This window comes from Capricornis sumatraensis, chromosome X (assembly GCF_032405125.1).
Source record: "Capricornis sumatraensis isolate serow.1 chromosome X, serow.2, whole genome shotgun sequence".
In the NCBI taxonomy this organism is placed as follows: Eukaryota; Metazoa; Chordata; class Mammalia; order Artiodactyla; family Bovidae; genus Capricornis; species Capricornis sumatraensis.
In genome coordinates this window covers 13,919,734-13,939,575 of record NC_091092.1, presented here as the reverse complement: position 1 = coordinate 13,939,575, position 19,842 = coordinate 13,919,734, and the positions used below count along the sequence as shown (strand labels likewise).

The following is a 19,842-nucleotide window of genomic DNA, read 5'->3' as shown; positions in this document are numbered from 1 at the left end:
AGACTTCAAATAAGTTGCTCAAGGTCACAGGACTAGCAAGCAATGGAGCGAGAATTTAACCAACATCTGACTTGAGGCCCAGCTCTACAACAACTATGATATACTGCCAGTATGTGTCTCTGCCTTTTTATCCCCCCACATTTTTTTCTTTGTCTTTTGGGGCCTAGGATCACTATGTACACATGGTATGAATACCTCAATAGGGAGAAGGTTTCTGGAAGGATAACTGAAAAGGGAAAAAGAGTAACCCACCTTATCTGCACAAATGTAAGATCTACCTGGATTACATTTTCCAAAGTCTAGGTCCTTGCTAGCCTCGTGCATAAACCTCTCCCTTTTAAGTAACACTAATGGCACCTGTTTTGTCACTCAATAAACTAAATCAGATTTTTTTTTTCCCCAGAGGCCAAGGAAAGCAGCGATGCCAACAGTCACTTGGGACCTGAGACCCAGGCGCAGAGAAGGATCGAAGGGCTGAACATAGTTTCCAACAAAACTGGAATGAGGTTAACAGGGCACAGTAACACAATCTTGTACCTGATTCGAGGAAACACGCAGAGAAAACAGGGAGAGCGGAGGGAAAAAAATCTGCGGCGGGCCTGAGGCTGTGAATCAGGACAAGGTTGAGGAAGGGATTTTCCAGATGGGCTTCTCGGTTAGGCTGCCTCCCAGTCATATCAAACCCAGTGCCCACCACCAATGCCCACCCCATGCAAGCACCCTCACAAACAGCAGGAAAAGACGACGCAAAGAACCCCAACAGTTCTCGAGTTGCCAGCCCCCGCAATCCGTTGGTTTTTACCCTTTTCCACCAAAGAGGCAAATTCTGAAGGATTTTCCCGCCCAACCCCCCATGCAGGGTGCAGCTTGGGGAAGAGAGGACCCTGCCTCACTCGATGGGGACAGAAAGGACACTCGTTTTCCTTCGGAGCAAGGGGATAGGGGGAGGAATACCCTGAGAGAAATATGGAAAAAATGGCCTCGGCAGGGGTTTGATGGGGCGCAATTGGATAGCTGCACTCACCCGGGTGAGACATGGGGATGACCTCATTGCGGGTCCCCGGGAAGTTAAAGATGACGGCTCCAGACGCCCCTCTCTCGTAAGCCAGATGGATTTTGTCTGCGAAGGTGCAACCCCCACCGCGCTGGATGAGGGCCAACCAAGACACTTGCACGCTGCTGCCCCAGTCCCCTGGGACCGTGGGCACCGTGAAATTCGTGTGCGGGTTACAGGCATTGAGCGCCCCCGGCCCGTCGGGCGGTACCAGGACCCCAGCCACGGGCTCGAGCGGCGAATCCTGGCCGTACACGCCCTCCTCGCTCAGCTCCCACACGGTGCGGTTCACTCCGGTGTGCGGAACCCGCCAGGACACGTTGAGGTACGCGGTCCACACGGCTTCGGCTCCCCTGGAGCCGGGGGTTTGCGGACTCAGAACCAGCAGGAAGCACCAGGCCAGCAATCGGGAAAAGCCACAACCACCGCGGCAGAAGACCCCGGCCCCCGGCAGCGGCCCCATGGTATGCGCGCTCTGAGGTTCCCTAGGGCCCCTGGCACGCGCCTTCCCGACTCTCGGCGGGACCCCGGCCTGGGCCAGGTGCGCGCCAGGTAGGGAGAGGACGGGGAGAGACTGGCGCGCGCGGCGGGCTGGGTCAGAGCCGGCGGGCACGTAGCGCGCCGGAGATGTTGCCGCAGAGGAAGCCCTTTGTGGCTCGACTCCTCTTCGCGACTGCCGGGGCCGCGTCGGGCTCCGGGGTTTTAGCGCGAAGCTCCGCCCCGCCGACCGGGGGTAGAGGTGGCTGGGAGGGAGGAAAGGACACTGCGGGACCGCCTCTTAAAAGGGTAGCAGGAAGGGAAGGCTTTAGACTAAGATCGGAACCTGTGTGGTCAGGTGTGTCGAGTCGTAGCATGAAAAACGGACAGGTGAGGAACTGTGGAATCAGCGCGAACAGAAACGCTCGCTGGTAGGATTCGAGTCCATTTTGAACTGCAAGAATGTATTTTTTCCCTCGTAACGTTTGCCCACAAGGCTGTTCAGGTTTAAGGTGCCAGAATGCGAAAAGCACTTCTAAAAAGCCCAGATCTGAAGGATCTGAGTTGCAGTCCAAAGAATTTGGGTAGGTGGGTGGTACCTAGGCAGGCTATTTACTAATCTTCTAAGGGGGGGAGGGGCAGGAAGAACCTATTATCTTATTTTTTTTTCCTTTCCTGCTCTAAACAAGCGTCATACCTGTGTATTTTCTTTCACCTTTACCTCATCCTAAATCTACTGCATTAGATGCCCCTTCTAAAGCTAATCTTAGCTCTCAAAAAAAGATTGACTGTTTTCATACTCCTTGAAACTAAACCTCTTCCATCTTCCGCAAACCAGATTTACCCAACCGGATATGTCTCCGCCAACTCATGACCTTATCTACACAATCATTCTCCATTGCCCACTAACAAAAATGAGCCTGATTCACCTTGACAATTCGCTCATGGCACTTTGGCGTTAAGATTTCTCCTTATTTTAAGTATACAATTTTCGTTTACCCTGTTAGTTATTAATTTAGTATGTGCTCAATAAATAAGCATGGATTAAACTGAATTAATACTTCTGGTGTCTGACACATGGATAACCTTCAACCTTGGCAAAATTACTTCTCCGTGCCTCAGTTTCCTCATCATCTATAAAATGGGGGTGATAATAGTACCTACCTCATAGACTTGTCCAGATCAAATGAGTTCATACACATAAAGCCCTTAGAACAGTGCTTAGCAGAGTATAGGGCTTCCCTTGTAGCTCAGCTGGTAAAGAATCTGCCTGCAATGTGGGAGACCTGGGTTGGATCCCTGGGTTGGGAAGATCCCCTGGAGAAGGGAAAGGCTACCCACTCCAGTATTCTGGCCTGGAGAGTGCCATGTACTGTATAGTCCATGGGGTCGCAAAGAGTCAGACAGGACTGAGAGGCTTTCACTTCACTAGCAGAATATAAAAATTATATCTGTTAAATACTATTATTATGAAACAGTCAGGGACCCAATACTTTTTAAAGAATACCAAGGTTGTTACTTTGAGGTAATAATCAGAGAAAGTAATGTTCAGAATGTTTAGTTTTAACAATTTTTTCAGTTCAAATAAATATAATTTACTTTATCCAGCCCAACATTTGTTAGGTTCCTAATCAATCATTTCACACCCATGCCCAACGTTTACTTAATCAATATTATTCGCAAAGATTAAGCATGGGACAATTCTGCACTTGATACCCTTATGGTTTGAGAGAAACCTAGAGGAAAATTAATACCATAACTAAACAGCACCTAGAATCCAAATAAACGGGCAATTTTGTGAACCATGAACTGTAGGTGTTGAAAGAGACTTTAGAGGTCAAGGGAAGTATATGGGACCAATATTATGGCACCCCCAACTACTGATTATGTTACTCTCTTAGATAAAAATTACCTAGAGTAAAATAAAAGGATAGCATCTGCCGTCTAAAGAAATGGTATGATTCCAGAAATTGTCTGAAATTGCTGGTAAAGGGCACTCAACATTCAATCAATATTACTTGCGTGACAAACAACTCTATGGTACTTTGAGGAAACAATGTGTTCAAAAGAAAAGAGATCTTTTATGAGGTGTTTACAATAATGAACTTTGGAGAGACATTTATTAATATTCATTCTGTCTTTTCTTAAATATTTACTGCAATCTCCTATATGTCAATCATGGGCTAAGCATTGGGATAAAAAAAAAATAAGACATTAACTCTGCTCTCAGAAAGCTCATAAATTATTTTTGATGAGACAAATAAGCAGACTGATCATTGTACTATGTAAACAGAGCTGGATGTATATAGTGTAAGAGATATGCTAGAGGTAGGTGTAGGGCAGTAGTGGGTGTTAGAGAAGAGGAACTAACTCAGACTGGGAAGTTAAGAAAAAGCTTCCCAGAGGAGGTTACAATTGTGCTGATTTTGAAAGTGTCAGCCTTTCTAGACAGAGAACAATACAAGAAAAGGCATTGACGCATGAAACTGAAAATGTTGAGAAACAACAAGTACTACACATTCTATAAACACTACAAACACCAAGTGTTTGGCAGCCGGAGTACAAGAGATAAAGTTATAGGGGTTCAAACGGGTCAGTTCTTGAGAGTCCTTTGGGTAAAGTTGAGGAGTTTGAACTTGATCCAAAAGCAAGGAGTAATATAATCAGGGTTTAAGCAGGGAGTAATAAAATCAGATCTGAATTTTAGTGATCATTATGGCTTTTCTGTGAATAAAAATTTGGAGGAGACAAGAGTCTCCTGCAGGGAATCCTCTGTGTGCAGGGAACCCAGTGCTCTCCAGGTGAGAAATGAAGGTGGCCCAGACTAAATAGGTAGTGGACATAAAGAGAAATGGACAGATTATAGTGTATTTTGGAGATAGAATCAATAAGGCTTGTTTGGAGGATGAATGAGAGGGAAGAGTTAGGGACTGCTCTGAGGTTTTTGACTTGGAAGAGTGAATGTCATTTAATTAGGAGGAGGGTTTTAAATATGTAGAGTTGGTAGGAAGAGAAATTATTTCAGTTTAGACATGTTGAATTCAAGGTACCCATGATATAACTAGGTAGAACTGTCCAGCTGGCAGTTGAATTTTCTGATTACTGAACACCTACTAAGCACAAGACACTTGAGAGGTACAGGTATACAGGGACAAATGAAACATTCCCTGCCCTCAAGGAGTTCATAGTTTAGTAAGAAAGTCAAAGTGTTAGTCAGTTGCATCTGACTCTTTGCGACCCCATGGACTATAACCTAACAGGATCCTCTGTCCATGGGATTCTCCAGGCAAGAATACTGGAGTGGGTTGCCATTTCCTTCTCCAGGGGATCTTCCCTACCCAGGGATTGAAGCCGGGTCTCCCATATTGCGGGTAGATTCTTTACCATGTGAGCCACGAAGAGAGGCAAGCAAATAACAGCATAGTGTAATACATGTTATCACTGAGAAGAGTATAGGATGCAATATGGGCATGGCTGTCTTTATGAACAAATAGAATTAATCAAGGAAAAAGAAAATAAGGATATTCAGACATAGGCAATAGATAATAAATAGCAGGGAACATTCGGGAACTCCCATTCAATAGTTAGGTATGTCTGGGGAGCAAAGGTGGAGCCAGGAGGAGTGGAGCAGGTCAAGTGGGTTGCGCCGGAGCATGAAGAGTTCAGCAATCTATGTTAAACAGTGTAGGCTCAATGCACATGCGTGCACACAGAGACATAAAGTAAATATGGCAAAATGATAATAATTGTTGAATCTACTTGGTGGGTATATAGGTGCTTGCTATAATATTTTTTCAACTTTTCTCTATATTTTAAACTTTTAGTAATGATGAGTTTAGATTGTAAATTTATATTGAAGTGGATCAAATGAATGGTTATCAGACCTAGGCGTACACATATCATGCGAATTGTATGAGGGTAAAACAGACTTGGTATTGAGGCTAACACCCTCACCCTAGACCATTCTAGCCCAGTGGTGGAGATGGAGGTATCAGACTATCATAGACTGATGACATGAACTGTTAAAATCATCCTATGAACTCCCCTTGCTGTGAGTCCACCCTCACCAAGCAACCTTCTTATTATCATTTAGCTCCTCATGTAAATATGCCTACAGGGCGATAATGCACTGATCAGAAAACACTAGTATCTGTTCCTCTTGGAAATTATACTTCTCATTAGAAATTAATCAGTTGGCATTCTGACTTGTATATGGGTCTCTTGTGAATTTGGTTAAGCATGAGTCAGTCCCCAGGAGCCCAGGCTCTGGTTATACTACCAATCATATTGCAAAGCTTTTGAAGCTAAGGACCAGACTGTAGATCCTGACTGCATTAGAGTGCTCCCATTTTATGGAGCCTTGACTGGGTAACTCTCTGGCTTTCCCTAACCAAATCCCTCTGTCTCACTATGATTTCTCTTCAAACTGCAACAGAGCCTTTGCTACTAAGAGTGAGATCTGTTGATCGGGAGTATCAGTATCGTCAGTGAACTCCTGAGAAGTGAAGACTCTCAGGTTCCACCCAGATCTGCTGAATCAGAATCTGCATTTAAACAAAATTCCCAGGTGATCTGTAGTCTACTCTGGGGTAGACTAGAGTATTTCTGACAGGTAGCTAGCACCCAGCCTCTGCTTGAACACTCCCCGTGTCAGAGCTTACTACCTCCCAGAGCACTGCATCCTGAAAGTTCCTAGAGATGTACTGTAATTTTGCTTCAGTCTTTCGTCTTTCTCCCATCCAATTCTTCCTACCCCAGCTCCCCAGAGTTTCCATCTTCTTCCCTAGCTGTATTATCAGCACTCCACCAGGGTCTTTGCTATGAGCAGTTTCCCTGTACCAGACTTCAACTTTTCCTGGCTCTCAAACTGAGTTTACCAGTTCCAGATGTATTCCTTCCGGGTCCTACTGTCTCCAAGGCTAATAAGAGCTACTATTCGTTGAGCATTTACTATGCTCTTTACATGCATTATCTCATTAAATTCTCACAACCCTCCATTATTATCCTTATTTTCATTAAAAAAATTTTTTTTGCTGCACCTTTGGCATGTGGGATCTTAGTTCCCCCACCAGGGATAGAACCCAACCCCCTGCCTTGGAAAGCAGAGTTTTAACCACTGGACCACCAGGGAAGTCTGCAATTATCCTTATTTTCAGAAAAAAAAAAAAAAACTGTTTCAGAGAGGATTCAGTTCAGTTCATTTCAGTCGCTCAGTCGTGTCTGACTCTTTGCGACCCCATGAATCGCAGCATGCCAGGCCTCCCTGTCCATCACCAACTCCCAGAGTTCACTCAAACTCATGTCCATCGAGTCGGTGATGCCATGCAGCCATCTCATCTTCTGTCGTCCCCTTTTCCTACTGCCCCCAATCCCTTCCAGCATCAGAGTCTTTTCCAATGAGTCAACTCTTCGCAGAGAGGATTAGCGCCTCCATAAACTCATATAGCTAGTAATAGAGTCAGGATTTCAATGTACTTCTGACTTTAAGTATTAATAGCCAATAATGACCCAGTATCTTTCCTCTCGAGAGTGATATTTGCATTCTAACACTGCCTTACACCCAAGAAGGAAAGTTCATGTGAAAAGTTTCTTGCATGCATTTCAGTCACTGTGACCAGTGACAGAGATATATTTGGGCCAGGAGTCTTTTTCAACTCTTCAAATCCTACCACAAAGGCTAGCCTTGCCAAATATCTATATCAGCAACACTGAACTGAAAGCCACCCTGAGCAGTGCCTATCTAATGATGAACTGGTAAACGGAGCAGCATACTGCAGAAGCAGCAGCAGGGTACCACAGCAGCTGATTACATTTCCAGTCTCACGGAGTTTCTGTGGTGGTGCAGAGATGGACAAGAGCATTCAGCCTTTAACATATCTCCAGGAAATGAGACACCACATCTGGCTTCTTACCATTAAATAAGTGGCAGAGTACCATCTTGGACAACTGGTGACCTGGCATCAAATCCATGCTGTAGCCAAACAGCTCGATAATATAGGTGCAGAGAATATATGGCAACAAATTTCCACTTGAAGCAGTTACCCTTTAGATCAGAGAAGGCGATGGCACCCCACTCCAGTACTCTTGCCTAGCAAATCCCATGGATGGAGGACCCTGGTGGGCTGCAGTCCATGGGGTCATGATAGCAAGGAGAAGATGGCAGTGTGGAGAGAGCAAACAGCCAAATGAAACAGAACCCTAAACCCCAAATGTGGTGCCATGGCATACTTTCAAATTATGTCCCATGACCTGCAAGTGCAGGTAAACTTCAGTCAGCTCAAGTCGGGTATACAACCATTAGAAAACAACGGATATTTTTTTAAACAAAGATTTCATGCACTCAAAGAAAAGACAAAATTTCAGAGAGGGGCTTTACAACAGGTAGGTGTGCTATATCTGAATCTAAGAACAGTCTTCTCATGCCTATAATAGTAATAGCTACCATTGAGAACCTGCCAGGAGCCAGACATGTTATACCCATGTGTTAAGTATTATATGCTACATCTTACCAGAGGAGAAATGTGTGCTCAGTTTAAGTAACTTGCTGAGGTCACCCATTAGGGAATAACCTAATGGACGAATTGGAATTTGACTCCATGTCTTAGAACAAAACTACACTCTTCTTGTACAACTTTTCATCCCATAAACTACCTACCAAAGTAGGAGTAGGAAGGAAACATATTTATTGAGAACTTACTATGTGCCAGACACTTTACATGTATTAATTATATCGTTTGATTCTTACAACAAGTAATAAAATCCTGTTATTTTCAGATGAGAAAAATGAGGCTCAGAAAAGTGAAGTTTCTTGCTGAAGGTCACACAGCTAATAAGTGGCAGAGTTGGAATTCACATGGGAGTTATATTTGACTCCAAATTCTATGCCATGTTCACTTTGCTGTACTTCTTCTCCACATACATAGTGAGGGTATTACTACAAGGGGCAAAGATTTGTTGTTTTTCAGTCAGATCCAGTAACACATTCAACCTACTAAGAACCCCTTCACCAGAGTGCACTGGTTTCTTGCTGAGCAGCCCTAAAAATCCTAGATAACAGAGATAATGAAAGTCCATTTAGTCAAGCGCTTCATCATCCTTTATAAATGTCTACATCGAGTTGTACACACTGCCCCCTGTGCTTGTGTGGAGAGGAGTGCTTGAACACGTGTTATGTGTGGAAAGGGTGTTTTCTGTTCACTGATGCAAACTAGTACGGAAAGGAATCACACTGATAAGGACAGTGAAGAAAATTGGAAGTGAATTGTGACAAGTTGACTGCTATGGGGAAGGGGAATCAAGTTAGCTATCTTGAGTTTGGGGGGATGATTGTGGGGATCCCAGGTTGCTAAAAAGGGATAGGAGTAGGGAAGAGCCCAAGGCATGGGGTCAGCAATGGTTCCAAGGGGAAAGTTGGGCAAGGGAGGTGCTTGGAGGGAATGATGGATGTGAGTGATTTTTACCCTCACCTGCAGTATCAGGACAATGTTATCGGGTTGGCCAAAAAATTTGTTGGGTTATTCCATAAAATCTTACAGAAAAACCTGAAAGAAATTTTTGTTCAACCAAATACTTGGGAAATTAATCTGTTCTCATGCAATCTTTTCTCTCTAACTCTCTTTTTAGGTTTCTAGTAAGATGACTTTCAAAGAATTAAATCTGTGAATACAAGAGATTTCTGTATATTAAAAGAAAGAAAAACAACTGCTTGGGGAAAATGTTTTTAATGAATCGTGACCTACAGATCAGAGAAGGCGATGGCACCTCACTCCAGTACTCTTGTCTAGCAAATCCCATGGATGGAGGACCCTGGTGGGCAGCAGTCCATGGGGTCACGAAGAGTCAGACACGACTGAGCGACTTCCCTTTCACTTTTCACTTTCATGCACCGGAGAAGGAAATGGCAACCCACTCCAGTGTTCTTGCCTGGAGAATCCCAGGGATGGCGGAGCCTGGTAGGCTGCCGTCTGTGGGGTCGCACAGAGTCGGACATGACTGAAGTGACTTAGCAGCAGCAGCAGCCCTACGGATATGGCCACATATCTGAGGTTTGTTTCCAATCTGTTTGTGCTACTCAGTAGACTAGATCCTGTTGTTATTTTTAACTTTGTTGTGGACTGGTTATGTGACACCGAGGAAGTTTCTGTTTCTTCTTTCTCAGCTACAAAATAGGGATAATAATAATGAAAAAATTGTGTAGATATATTCTGAACCACTTAGTGTTCCTTCAGATTAAAGCCTACCAGATCAGCTAGTGTAGCTAAAATAAATTATCTAAGATTTTGCCACTGCCTAGGACAAATGATAGAACTGCTGGAGAAGGGAGTGGGCCTGGCAGGCCTGGAGAAGATCAGTTTACTAAATTAGGGAGGGGTTAAGTTCTTCGAAATGTACATGGGCAGTATTTTTTTTAACCTACAGACAGAATGGAATTCCTTTTCAATAGGAGCTTGATTCGGTAATTCCTAGTAAAACTGAAGCTTCTGAAAAGCAATTTAAGAATAAACATAGTTATAGTGTAGTGCATAAGCACAATCACCTGTGAGGCCAAGGTTTACTCTTTAGAAACTAAAGTGTACGCAAAGGTGGCCTTTGTATTCCAAGGGGCAAAGTCAAAAATTCACAGCTGCCAACAATATGCATTAGGATTAGCTGCTGCTGGCCAGAGCTCAAAATCGATCAAAAACTGGGAGTAAACAAGCATCTGGCAGTAATGATCAGGTACTAACACACAGTTGAGACAACTGAAATTAGCTGGTCTCCCACTCATGATTCACACAGTAATTAAGTTTAGTCACACCAGAATTAGATAAGTGTCACATCTGTGTTGGTCACAGGAAACAGGCAAGAGACAGGCACATCTTCAACAAAAGGGGATTTTATGACTACAAAACTTACTTTGGTTTGACTTTATCACAAATCATGCCATATAAAGTATAGGAACTTTAATGACGAAAAGTACTAACAGAACCATCACAAGGAAAAAATGCCCAGATCCACTGAACCACAGCACATCCAGGAATCCATAAAATAAACTCTCCCCTAGCTGCCAATCTTCTAGTTAGCAGAGAGTGGATACACTCTTTTCTAAACTGTGTCTGTGTAACTCTGGGGGCAGATCGGATCAGTATCCTTCATGTTCTGTAGAGCAAAGTAGTTTGGATGCAGAGACCCATGACTGCTTAATATTCTGGATGTTGTCAGCTCTGATACCACAGAAAGCCTTTTAGCAGAGGCAATGAAGTGGCTTAGCAATGTTTGGTTTTTGTGTGGTGGGGGAAAAAGAGGGAGCAAGCAGACACTGAAAGCCTGAACTCCTATTTGTTTGAAGAGGTTCATCAAGTTTATGTTAATAATCCCACCAGTTCATTAAACATCTTAGTTTTGCTGAGGTGGCGATGGTTGAGATGTTTGTTTACAGACCCGATGAGAGCATGTTTGGGTTTTACAAGGTGTTTCGGGCCCAACATCCTGCTGGTTTTAGGACCTTCTGTTTGTTTGGATTCAGGGCAGGATGAACACTTTTCAGCACGTACATTCCAGGAACCAGGCTATCTCAGATCAGTGCCTTCAACTCTGCCGCACATATGGTATTTTCAGCAGAGATTTTCGAGTTCCAAGATAGATGGAATAGCCAATTGCTTAAGGGTAGTGTGTGCATGGTAAGTCGCTTCAGTCATGTCTGACTCTTTGCAACCCCATGGACTGTAGCCGGCCAGGCTTCTCTTTCCATGGGATTCTCCATGCAAGAATACAGGAGTGGGTTGCCATTTCCTTCTTCAAGGAATCTTCTAGACTCAGGGATCGAACTGGTGTCTTCTGCATCTCCTGCATTGGGAGGCAGGTTCTTTATCATTAGCTCCACCTAGGATTCTGGCCTGGAGAATTCCATGGACTGTATAGCCCATGGGGTCACAAAGAGTTGGACACGACTGAGCAACTTTCCCTTTCACTTTCACTTAACTTTCCACCTGGGAAGTCCAAGGGTAGTTCTAGTGTAGATTTATAATGCCTGCTGTTATCTTATTTTTTAAAACAGAATCTTAGCCCTGTCACTGCAAGTCATGTTACATAGCAGTGAACAAGCAAAGAATGGACTTTCCAGGGAAAAACTGTGCTAGACTAATCCCACCTGATCACTGCAGTCAGTATTCAAATTAGAAAAATAAAATGTTTCACTAACCTTGACCCTCTGGGCTGTCAAATGACATACAAAATGTTAAGTGATAAGCATCACTGAGCATGCAGGATTTATGATTTTCTCTTTTGGAACTTCAATGACTTAAAACAAAATTCACACATTCTTGAATTTATTCATTAGAATAATAAATATTTTTAGAGCTTCTAATGTCTACAAAATCTTATGATAGTTGCAACCAGATCCCTCCTTTAAGTATCTTAGTCTACTGGGAGTCAGTTTTACCAAGGAAAATTTTGTGAGCCCTTTTTTTGTTTTCGCCTATGTGCATCTAGATTATAGGCAATAAAAGCTTTAGTTGAAAGCCTAGTCTAATCTCGATAGCCTACTAATAAGGAATAAAAGTGATATTAATTTTCTAGACAATTGTAAATAGCCTTCTAATTGATCTCCGTGCTTTTAGTCTCTGCCCCCCTCCAAGTCACCCTTCATATTACTGCCATACTGTACTTTCTAAAACATAGCTATGATTATGTTACTTCTCATTGTATATTGAATAGAGTAGAAATTTCTAAGCTTCGAGGGCTAGGACCTCAACAATCTAGGTCCATCTGATCACTGTCTCCTTTATACCTCCACTGTATCATATATAGTATCTTCCATGCTATGGTGCATTTATTTATTTACATATCTTCTCCATCAGAGACTGAGTTCCTTGGGAGAAAGGATCATGTATTTTTCTTCTTTGTAGCCCCAGCTTTTAGCCTGGCACATTAGAATATATTTGAAAAACAGTAAATGGATGGCAGGATTTCCCAGGTGGCTCAGTGGTAAAGAACCTGCCTGCCAATGCAGGACACATGGGTTTGATCCGTGGGTCAGAAGATTCCCTGAAGGAGGAAATGGCAGCCCAATCCAGTATTCTTGCCTGGAAAATTCCATGGACAGAGGAGCCTAGCAGGCTACATGTAGCCCATGGGGTCCCAAAGAGTTGGACATGACTAAGCACACAGATGCAAGTGGATGGCAAGGACTGTAGGGCAACCTCTTCAGTTTGCTGACTAGCTGGTATTAATTTTTTCCTACTGTGTTTGTTAAGGTATAATTAACACACAATAAACTTCTCTTTTTTTTAGTATACAATTCCATAAATTTTAGCAAATATACAGTCATGTAGCCACTACCACAATCAAAATATAGAAGTTTCATCACTCCTTCAAATTCCACATACTATGCCTTTATAATCAAGTCTCCCCCTGCACCCATCCTTTACACCTGGCACCCCTTCATCTGTTTTCTGTCCCTATATTTTTTTTTCCTTTTCTAGAATGTCATGTAAATGGAATCACTAAGTATGTTGTTTTTTTGCATCTGATTTCTTAGTAAAATGCATTTGAGACTCATCCATGTTATTGCAATGGCAAGACACTTAAACGAAAGAGTGGTTAGAGAGATGGATGCTGGAAGGGGGTACAAAGTCCTATGTGAATGCAGATGGGGGAATGTTTGCTTTTGGCTTAATGATTTGGGGGAAGATTTCATGGAGAAATTAGCATCTGTCTGAGCAGGGCCTTGAGGGGTGGGTAGGTGGGATTTTTATAGGTGAGAGAAGATATTTTAGTAAAGGACATAGCAGAAACAGAAGCTCAGAGTCAGGAAAGAGCAGGGGGATTGAGGGAACATTATTTTAGTTTGTTTAAGCATAAGAGGAGGAGTATTGGGAGACAGGACAGAAAAGGTAGGTTAGGACTTTATTGATCTTGAATAACGTATTTAGGAATTTGGTCTTGATTTATTTGGCGGTGGTGGTAAAGAACACGCCTGCCAATGCAGGAGACGTAAGAGTACTGGGTTTGATCCCTGATTTGGGAAGATCCCCTGGAGGATGGCATGGCATCCCTCTCCAGTATTCCTGCCTGGGAAATCCCATGGACAGAGGAGCCTGGCTGGCTACAGTCAATGGGGTCAAAAAGAGTCGGACAGGAATGAAGTGACTTAGCACGCATGCCCGAATCATCATTGCAGGTATTTGATTCAAGCTCTTCTTAGAGGAGAGTAATAGTTCTGCCTGCAGGTAATTCTGCTGCCCTGCCTGAGTTGAAGTAGATGGCTGTCTATCTGGATGAGTATATACAACTGTGACCCAAGAAATAAGGCCACAAATGACATCTAAATATATCAAAAGCATACCAAAGATATAAAATATTTGTGGTACTGGTACTTGCTAGAAAACATGTTCATGAAATGACCTAATCTGCTCTGCCTGCGCTGAAGTAAACAGCTCTCTATCTGGGTGAGTATATACAACTGTGACCCAAGAAATAAGGCCACAAATGACATCTAAATATATCAAAAGCATACCAAAGATATAAAATATTTGTGGTACTGGTACTTGCTAGAAAACATGTTCATGAAATGACCTAATCTGCTCTGCCTGAGCTGAAGTAAACAGCTCTCTATCTGGGTGAGTATATACAACTGTGACCCAAGAAACAAGGCCACAAATGACATCTAAATATATCAAAAGCATACCAAAGATATAAAATATTTGTGGTACTTTCTAGAAAGATATCACTTGCTAGAAAACATGTTCATGAAATGACCTAATCTAATACTTAACCAAAAGCTCTCTTATCTCTCCATTCATTTGTATTCTCTCAATTCTCTCTAGGTCAAGGAATCAAAAAGCCAAGTATTGTTCCTGGATTCTATTTTTCTACTTCTCCACAGAAACATCTTCACCGGGATGGTGGTGGTGGTTGTGGTTTAGTCACTTCAGTCATGTCTGACTCTTTGCAATCCCATGGACCGTAACCCGCAAGGCTCCTCTGTCCATGGGATTTTCCTGGCAAGAATTCTGGAGTGGGTTGCCATTTCCTTTTCCAGAGAATCTTCCTGATCCAGGGATTGAACCCATGTCTCCTACATTGGTAGGAGGATTCTTTACCGTTGAGCCACTGTAAGTATCAATTAATGTTAAGGCTTCTATCTTAGCAGATAGCCAGTAAAAATTCCTGATTGAACAGCATTTCTTTCTTTTATAAAACTATATTATTCACTGGTATTATTTAAGTTCCTATGTAAAAAAAACCCATTCTTATCTGCGATGCTTTTTTCCCCCCTGGGACAAGAACACATATTTCACCAAAGAGGATATATAGATGGTAAATAAGCACATGAAAAGATGTTCAACATTATTAGCCATTAGGGGAATGTTTGTTAAAACCACAATGTGATATCACTGCATACCTATCAGAATGCCTTAAAAAAATGACCACACCAAATGATGGTGAGAACATGGAGAAAGTGCATCACACACAGTCAGTGAGAATGTAAAATGGTATAGCAAATTTGGAAGAGTCCTGGAGTTTCTTATAAAATTAAACGTATAACTACCATATAACTCGGCAATACTAGTCTTGGGCCTCTATCTTAAATAAATGAAAAATTATGTTCACTAAAATATATGTATATGAACATTTATAGCAGCTTCATTCATAGTTGCCCCACACTGGAAAGAAATCAAATGTTCTTTGATAGGTGAATAGTTAACCAATTGTGATACATCCATACCATGGATTACTACTCAGCAATAAAAAAGAATGAACTATGAATATATGCAACAATCTGAACGGATCTCCAGAGAATTACACTGAGTGAAAAAAGCCAATCTGCAAAAATTACAGACAGTATGACCCCATTTATATAACATTTTTGAGATGAAGAACTGCAGTAATGAAGAACAGATTAATGGTTGCCTAGATAGCATATTCAAAAGCAGAGACATTACTTTGCCGACTAAGGTCTGTCTAGTCAAGGCTATGGTTTTTCCTGTGATCATGTATGGATGTGAGAGTTGGACTGTGAAGAAGGCTGAGCGCCGAAGAATTGATGCTTTTGAACTGTGGTGTTGGAGAAGACTCTTGAGAGTCCCTTGGACTGCAAGGAGATCCAACCAGTCCATTCTGAAGGAGATCAGCCCTGGAGTTTCTTTGGAAGGAATGATGCTAAAGCTGAAACTCCAATACTTTGGCCACCTCATGCGAAGAGTTGACTCATTGGAAAAGACTTTGATGCTGGGAGGGATTGAGGGCAGGAGGAGAAGGGGACGATAGAGGATGAGATGGCTGGATGGCATCACGGACTCAATGGAAATAAATCTGAGCGAACTCCGGGAGTTGGCGATGGACAGGGAGGCCTGGCGTGCTGCAATTCATGGGGTCGCAAAGAGTCGGACACGACTGAGCAACTGAACTGAACTGAGAGTCAACGAACTCCAGTACTTTTGCCAGGAAAATCCCATGGATGGAGGAGCCTGGTGGGCTGCAGTCCATGGGGTCGCGAAGAGTTGGACACGACTGAGTGACTTCACTTTCACTTTTCACTTTCATGCATTGGAGAAGGAAATGGCAACCCACTCCAGTGTTCTTGCCTGGAGAATCCCAGGGACGGGGCAGCCTGGTGGGCTGCCGTCTATGGGGTCGCACAGAGTCAGACATGACTGAAGCGACTTAGCAGCAGCAGCAGAGTCAAGGAAAGAGTATGGGGTGGAGGTGTGTGTCACTATAAAAAGGGCCACATGAGGGAACAATGTAGTGATGGAATTGTTCTGAACCTTGACTGTGGTGGTGATCACATGTGATAAAACTGCATAGAAGATGTAATAGAAAGTAAAATGAAGTCGCTCAGTCATGTCCGACTCTTTGCGACCCCATGAACTGTAGCCTACCAGATTCCTCCATCCATGGGATTTTTCAGCCAAGAATTCTGGAGTGGGTTGCCATTTCCTCCTCCAGGGTATCTACCCAACCCATGGATTGAACCCAGGTCTCCCACATTGTAGGCAAATGCTTTACTGTCTGAGCCACCAGGGAAGTCCCAGAACATGCAATGAGTGCATGCAAAACTAGTAAAATCTAAATAAGCTCAGTGGATTGCAATAATGTCAATTTCCTGGTTGTAATATTGTTCTATAGTTACATAAGGTGATAACATTCAGGGAAACTAGGTGAATGGTATATGGGATCTCTATTTCATACAACTGCACATAAACCTACAATTATCTCAAAATAAGTTTTTTGAAACGAGAAATGTGTGTTGATTGTAGAAATGTATAATACATTACTTGAATTTAACTCTAGGAAATTATCTCCCCCCACGTTTCTTTTTTTTTTTTGCCAAGGGATTCAGATGCTTTCTTAAGACATTACATTTTTGAAAAAACAATAAAATTCACCAAGTTTCTAGTTCTAACTATGTTGTTAGGAGGCATACAACCCAAACAGGGGCACTACTTCTGTTTTTGCTATGATTCTTAACTTTTTGGGGGGCCAGAGTTCCTTCTGAAACTTTGATGAAACTTTGTTGTTGTTCAGTTGCTCAGTCGTGTCTGACTCTTTGTAACCCCACGGACTATATAGCATGCCGGGCTTCCATGCCCTTCACTGTCTCCTGGAGTTTGCTCAAACTCATGTCCATTGATGAAACTTATGTACAGAGTAAATGAACACACACAAATATGTGCACAGTTTCAAGGACTCCATGGACCTCATGAAGTTTATCCCAGTGACCCCGTGTTAATGTTCATCTAGTGCTGAACTGTTCAATACAGTAGTCAACAACCTCCTGTGCCTATTTAAATTTAATAAAAGTAAAAATTCAGTTCTTCAAGCACATTAGCCACATTTCAAGTGCTCAACTGCCCCAAAAGGCTGTGGCTATATATATTGGACTGCATGGAGATAGAAGTTTGTATCATTGCAGAATGTTCTATTGGACTGCATTGCTCTTGACATTTAGAATGATTTTTTAAAAAATCGACTCCATGTACTGGTAACTTCAAGAATACTTTACTTTGGTACTTCCCTGGTGGCTCAGTGGTTAAGATTCCACCCTTTCAGTGCACAAGGTGCAGGTTTGATTCCTGGTCAGGAAATCAAGATCCCACATGCCACATAGCCAAAAAAAAAAAAAAAAAAGAATACTTTAGCTGCATAGAGACTTTGTATGACCTATCTGTGCATCTCCAAGAACTGCAGCTTAAGAATTCCTCCTTCAGATTGATTCTATTTTATCCACAAATGTTTATTTTTTTTATTTTTTTTATTTTAAAATCTTTAATTCTTACATGTGTTTATTGTATTGGTCTTAACCAAGGGACTAACTGAGATGCCTGTGAACTAGGTAGGCTCTAGACACTGAATGTTTACCATTTAAATTATTGTATATAATGGCAGAATAAAACAAGGCTGGCACTTGCAAATAGGAAGAATTGTTTCAAGTGCATTATTTTGGAAGACAACAGAGATACAGATGAATAATTTCAGGAGATATTCAAGAGTCAGGCTTACCTACATAATAGCAAAACACCTGGCTAAAAGTAGAACATTCAGTTGCCTTGTTCAACTAGTATTTTTTATTTATTTTGGTGTCATGTAAACATATATGATACTAACTGTGGCAAAGGGTTATTAAAACAGAGAGGGGAAGCAAGATTTTTAACTCCTGTGATGGGAAGATAAATAGCTGAGTTGAGTAACATTTTAGATGTGAGGGCAGAAAAAAAGATGGAGAAAAATGTAAGAGAACTGGTGTCTTGCAATTTTCTCATTCATTGCAGTTTGTCAAGTATTTAGAAATAGAGGGCACTCATGCTTAAAGTAGTGGTCATTTACCAAAGCTCTGATGATCTTTCTCTTATTAGAATTATATTCTTAAAATGCAAATAATATTCTTGCCTGTCTGGCTTTCTCCTTCAAATATTGAAATCAACTTTAAAATTTTTTAATTGAATTTCATTTTCCACCTAAACTAGGTGCTCACCAGAATTATTATACTGAAGGTTTAGATTTCTTAGGGTCACTGTTTATTAGTCCCCTAAGAAAGAGTTGAGGCAGATCTCAGTTATAGATACAAGTATATGGGAAGCAGTGATACAGATAATACAAAAGAGCAGATTATCAAAGACACTTGGAGTTGGCTTTGAAATGCATTTTTCAGCACATTTTAATCTTATGTTTTATGCAGGCATTCCCTTCAGACCCATAAGAGGTGACTCTGAAGTAGCTTGAGTGATCAAAGAAAATTAGCCTGAGATTTAAACACTGCCAGTGGACTAGCTGCATGCAGATAATTAAATTAATGGCATAACTTAGCATATTTATATTCTGTCTATCGCCTTACTCCCATGAGCATGTAACCACTAAAGAGGATCTATGAACTCACTGGTCTTATTCATTCTGGGAATTTATTCACATCTTCAAGGTAGTTGGTTTTAAAGTAATCAATTATATTGATTTTTGTTTTATTTAAATCTATTTGGCTGAACTTGACTGAGTATGTTGGTGTTCTCTTAATTGAAAGAGTTGCCATATGACATCAGAAGACACTGGAAATTTTACTTCAGATGCAAATATAGCATGTTACTGCTTAAATATCCTTGAGGCAAGTACCAAGGTGTTTGGATTAGCCATAAAAATGCTCAACATGCCCTCTGCTGGGCCTTTCTTTTATAAGATTGGAATTGAAAAATGCTGTGTCATCTGGTTGTACAGCAGGTTGAGAAAAGGAATTCCCCACAATGATCACATGCAATGAATAAACCCTAAGTACAGATTCATGAGTCTTTCTGGCATGAATAAGTCTGGCTCACTTAGCTGGTTTCAAAAGGAAGATTTAAACGTTATCTCGACCCAAAGAAACGAAGACTTCATCATGCGTTTGGAAATTCCCTTGTGTTTTATGAAGCAAGAGCGTCTCGTTGTCAGGAAATCGCTCCAAAAATATGTAAACCAATGAAACAATTCTACTATTATTATATTTTGTGTGATTATTACATTATTACAACTAAATCATTCTGCTACAAGAGAATATCCGTGAAGAGATGAATTTTAATTCAAGATTTGTGCAGGGTTTGCAAAGATGCATTTCTACCTATCCCCTCCCCCCATCCCCAGGGTTTTATCTGAGACCAAATCCTATGAATCAGTAGGTGTTCCTTCCTATAAATTAAGAGGGTGTTTGGATTTTAGAGAAGAATGGAGATTTAGGTTCAGTGTTTTTTCTTTAAGTGAAAATTATTTTCATATTTTTGTTGGATCAAAATATTTTTTAATATCCTCTATGTTATAGTAACAAATATCCAGCAAGGATCTTTCCCACAAATTCCTTACAGTCA

The 19,842-nt window shown here is 41.7% G+C and overlaps 1 protein-coding gene across 2 annotated transcripts in view; it reads right to left on the bottom strand.

Annotated features, from left to right (window-relative positions):
- The window catches only part of RNF128 (ring finger protein 128), a 98,473-nt gene that overhangs the window by 61,809 nt on the left and 16,822 nt on the right, over positions 1-19,842 (bottom strand). Inside the window, exon 1 of one of the 2 annotated variants that reach the window (XM_068961978.1) lies at positions 1,025-1,705. The exons of the other annotated variant lie outside the window; for it this stretch is intronic. Coding sequence (XP_068818079.1) covers positions 1,025-1,517 — 493 coding nt within the window. The 5' untranslated portion in view covers positions 1,518-1,705. Of the gene's footprint in view, positions 1-1,024; positions 1,706-19,842 lie in introns of those variants that run through there. 2 annotated transcript variants of the gene reach the window in all.